At 30.7% G+C, this 4,142-nt stretch overlaps 1 protein-coding gene across 1 annotated transcript in view; it reads right to left on the bottom strand.

Annotated features, from left to right (window-relative positions):
- The window catches only part of LOC111371985 (replication factor C subunit 2-like), a 5,953-nt gene extending 5,014 nt beyond the window's left edge, over positions 1-939 (bottom strand). The window contains exons 1-4 of the mRNA XM_022994125.1: positions 799-939; positions 625-703; positions 352-440; positions 212-263 (exon numbers count right to left, since the gene is read on the bottom strand). Of these exons, the coding sequence (XP_022849893.1) occupies positions 212-263; positions 352-440; positions 625-703; positions 799-842 (264 nt within the window). The 5' untranslated portion in view covers positions 843-939. The remainder of the gene's footprint in view (positions 1-211; positions 264-351; positions 441-624; positions 704-798) is intronic.
- Between the last annotated feature and the right edge of the window lie 3,203 nt (positions 940-4,142).

Here is a 4,142-nt window from a genome sequence, read left to right as displayed (position 1 = left end):
TTTCCCAGAGTGCCAGAATCAATTAAGATTCAAATAGTGAATGTTTAAGGGTAAGATATATCAACTATCAAGATAGATGTAACTTCATTTACTAATATTACCCAATTAACCTCATTTCCAGAAAATTCTGGAAAGCTGTTTATGAGGACCTCGTGTAAAGCCCCAATATACCATCAAAGGATTACATGGTGCTCACACTGTTCTAATTAACTATCAAGGAACATCCAGCAGTTATATTTCTTTGACTTCTCTTCCTCAAATAACTGAGACTTAAACACAAAAAGAAGAAAAGCATTGTAGTAACAGTATACATCATGAATAACCCAAAGAAATAATTATGAAAACATAAACAGATAGTACCCGAACAGCTGATGAGCAATGGCCAGAGCAGTAGTTGTTTTACCAGTACCCGGAGGCCCATAAAATAACATGTGCGGACACTACAGAATTAATAAAAACACCCATAAATTAATAACACTGGAAAAAAAATCAATGTCATTAAAAGTTAAAAGTGTAAAGATCATGGAAAACACTACAAAATTAGTAAAAAATAACCCTAATATTATTGATACTGGAAATTTAGTCATACTGAAAAATTCATAAAAAACAAATAATGAATATTACATTGGTGGTCTCGAGGGTGTTGGTGAGGACTCGAACGACTTCGTCTTGGTGAGCCACGTCTTTAACTTGCTTTGGTCGACTGCAAATATATACAAACAGTATATATAAATCAGGAAACCAGAATAAAGGGGGGATTTGATAAATAGCGAATAAGAGAGGAAGGAATTTGTATACTATTTTTCCACCCATGGCTGAGAGCTCTGCAACAGTGGCGCCATCGCTTCTTCCTCGGTAGCCTGTGTGCTCTGAATTGAAGAATTTTCACTCTATGGAGTGTGCCTTTTCCCGCTTTATTTATTACCGAGAAAAGAAAATAAAGAGGTACTCGTGAAAATAAAAAGAAAAGGAGGGTATAAAAACAATTTATTCGCCCTTGTTTCATCTTCATTTTTTACGAACTCATTTTCAATTAAACAATAAAATAATTTTATACGAAGATTCAAAAGTTTACCGTTTTAATAACATGTTCTCCAAAGAATCACTATTTAAAAGTATATTTTCTCCAAAAAATGGGTTTCAAAGTGGGGCTTCATTAGTCCATTTCGAGCCGAATGTTAAATGTATATTTAGGTTCTTTCATAAGATTAATTTCAAATGAACAAGAAGTCAAGGTAGGAGCGATTTGTTTCATTGAGGCAATTTAACAAGTAATCTTGAGCAAAAAATAATACAATTTTCAATTTAGCCCATATTTGTTTCTCATTTTTTCCTCCATTAAAATGAAAAATATGATCGTTATCCATCATATCAAGTCACCATATTTGAATTTCTATCCCTTATATGAGGCTCATAACGACTATATTTTTCATTTTCATTTTTACATAAATGGGAAAAAGCATAGTATTATTTGTAGTTCTGAATAAAGGTAAAAGCAAATTCTAATGATACATTTTGATTTTTTATGTATATCACTCTTTTAAATTGATTGTATTTTTGTCACGTGAATGTATTATTCTTTGTCAAAGAACTTAGATAATTTTTCATTACAAAATTAAGTGCAAATTTTGCAAAATTGGCTTCTTGTCTTAGCACATTTTATTTACTCAATCATGTACTCAACGGTAAGCACAATTATCATAATTCAAAGAGAAACGAAAATTATCGAGATTGAATTTAATTATATGCATTAAGAGAAATTAGCGTGTTATTGTTATCGTGGATACGCGATAATATTCAATCTAATAAAAAATAATAATAATCTCACACATGATGTAGCTACTTTGAAAAAATTAATATTTTTTATTGTGTGTGGGTTTTCACTACCATATAAAAATGGCATATTTCGCTACTGTAGAAAGAACAATAGATTCTTCCATTTCACAGCAATTTTTTTCATCTCTAGAGCAAAAACGATGCCATCTAAAGAAAAAAAACGTGCGGACTACAATGATGCACCCACTTGTCCTCAATTTAAGTGGATCTTTCTTTATTCTTCTCCATTTTCAGACGTTACTACATGTTCTCTCCATTTTACCACGCAAATTATTTATTGTATATTTTGTATAGATTGATTGAGGTCTGATTGTTCTGAATTTTAATTCTTATTCTTGTTTTTATTGAAATTTATGGATGGCTGCTTAATTTCATTTAACGGAACTTGATTGATTTTTTTCTTGCGTTTTATGTGAATTGGTTTCATTTCGAATTTTTGTTGTTAATGTCTTCTTCTTCTTCTTTTTTTTTTTTTTTTTTTCAAGGATTCGTATCAAAACATATAAAATATAGTATGCAATGGATTCGTATCAAAACATATAAAATATATATATATATATATACACACACGCGCGCGCGCGCGCGATTTCTATCAAGTGAATATAAAACAATTTTTTTGGTGGAATACTGTATCTATTTGCGTAATGTGTGTGCAAATTTCTTATGAATATTATATTTCAATTAAGAAGTTCCAATGAAGGAATGGTGTTGTATTGTTTAATTTTAGATATTTGGGAATCATTGAAATGTGGATGAAATAAGTTGGTAAATAAGAGAGAAAATAGAATTGGGTATAGAAATAGAAGAATAGATTAACACTGGTTGGAGAAATTGACAATATGTTACCGAAAAAGCCTGATCTTACACTTCCCAAAAACAAAAATGAGGAGAAAAAATTATTGAACTATCGAAGTGAGTGACTATTTGATCTAACATGTTTCACGCATTATTTGATTGCACTCAAATAATACGATTGAAAATGTGATTAATATGTCTATCATTTATCTACATTTCTGCTCATTTGGAGAATTTATATAATCTCTGTATATATAAAAAATTGATATATATTTTATATATTGATTTTAGGAATCACGTCTATTAAAAAAACTAAGTTAATTAAATGAAATTAAATTGTTGTATTGAGAGCCAGTGAAGGAAAAAAAAAATGAAATTTGTACCTCCGTAATTACGGAGGCATTTGGCTCAAAAGTGTTGAGCCTCTGTTATTATGGAGACTCATGCTTGAGCCACCGTTAAGCCTCTATAATAATGGAGGCTCATGCATGAGCCTCTATAGTAACGGAGACATTTGCTTGAGCCTCCATAATAATGGAGGTATTATAGAATCTTCATAAACTACTATATTAAAAGAGGGGATGAGGATTTATTGTTCATTTCTGCACCCTCTATTTCCCACCTAAACTGGTTTGTCTACTATTCACAAACTGGTTCTGTAAAAGGAGGATTATTTACACCTCGTTCCAATTGAATTCTAGCCTTCCTCCTCCATCAGCCCTTCTCTTCAACGCTCTGCCATCTTCACTCTCTTCCAAACAACTTAAACCACAACCCGATTCTTCCTTCCACAAAACTTATTTCACTTCCATTTATCCTACTGTCTGTTTCATATGTCGACCTCCGCATTGTATTCAAGACTAGATATTTTGCCAATAATTTTGCTTTCAAAGTCTTTACGGAGTGATTCTCTAACTCCTTTTCTATACTAAGCAATGAATGTGTAACGATTATGTTTTGGTGTGCTTCAATTTTTATTTTGTTGACTTTGAAATAGAGCAAGTTTTTTGTTGTTGCATTTTCCCCTTCTTTAGAGCAGTGGTTAGAAACTGTAATAGAACAAACTCAATATACTCTTTACTTAATTTCAACACTGGGCTTTCAGTGGATTGGGGATTTAATTTTTTACTTTCAGGTAATGTAAAAAGTTTATTTATTTATTTCTTTCTTCTTCTTTTTTTTTTTTTTTGATTAATCTTGTTCAAATTTGAGAACTTGATTTCAGAAACGACGAAAATTACCAGTTGTAATTTCACATCGATAAACTGAAAAGATTTATTAAATAATGAGCGTTTGGATTCTGTTATCTTTGTTATCTTGAATATGAATATGATCTCAAATTATAAAAGTACTATGACATGTATATGAAATTTATCAAATAAACTGTCCATCATCACGATTTTACCGTATTTACGCTATCTTAATTGTGATTACTTTTGATCATAGTTACTATTTTATAATCTCCACTACTCAATTCTTCTTCTTCTTTTTCCTTTTTTCTTTTTTGTACT

Source organism: Olea europaea, chromosome 23 (assembly GCF_002742605.1).
Source record: "Olea europaea var. sylvestris chromosome 23, O_europaea_v1, whole genome shotgun sequence".
NCBI lineage: Eukaryota > Viridiplantae > Streptophyta > Magnoliopsida > Lamiales > Oleaceae > Olea > Olea europaea.
Note: the sequence above shows the minus strand (reverse complement) of the source record. Positions and strands in the feature narration are given on the sequence as shown.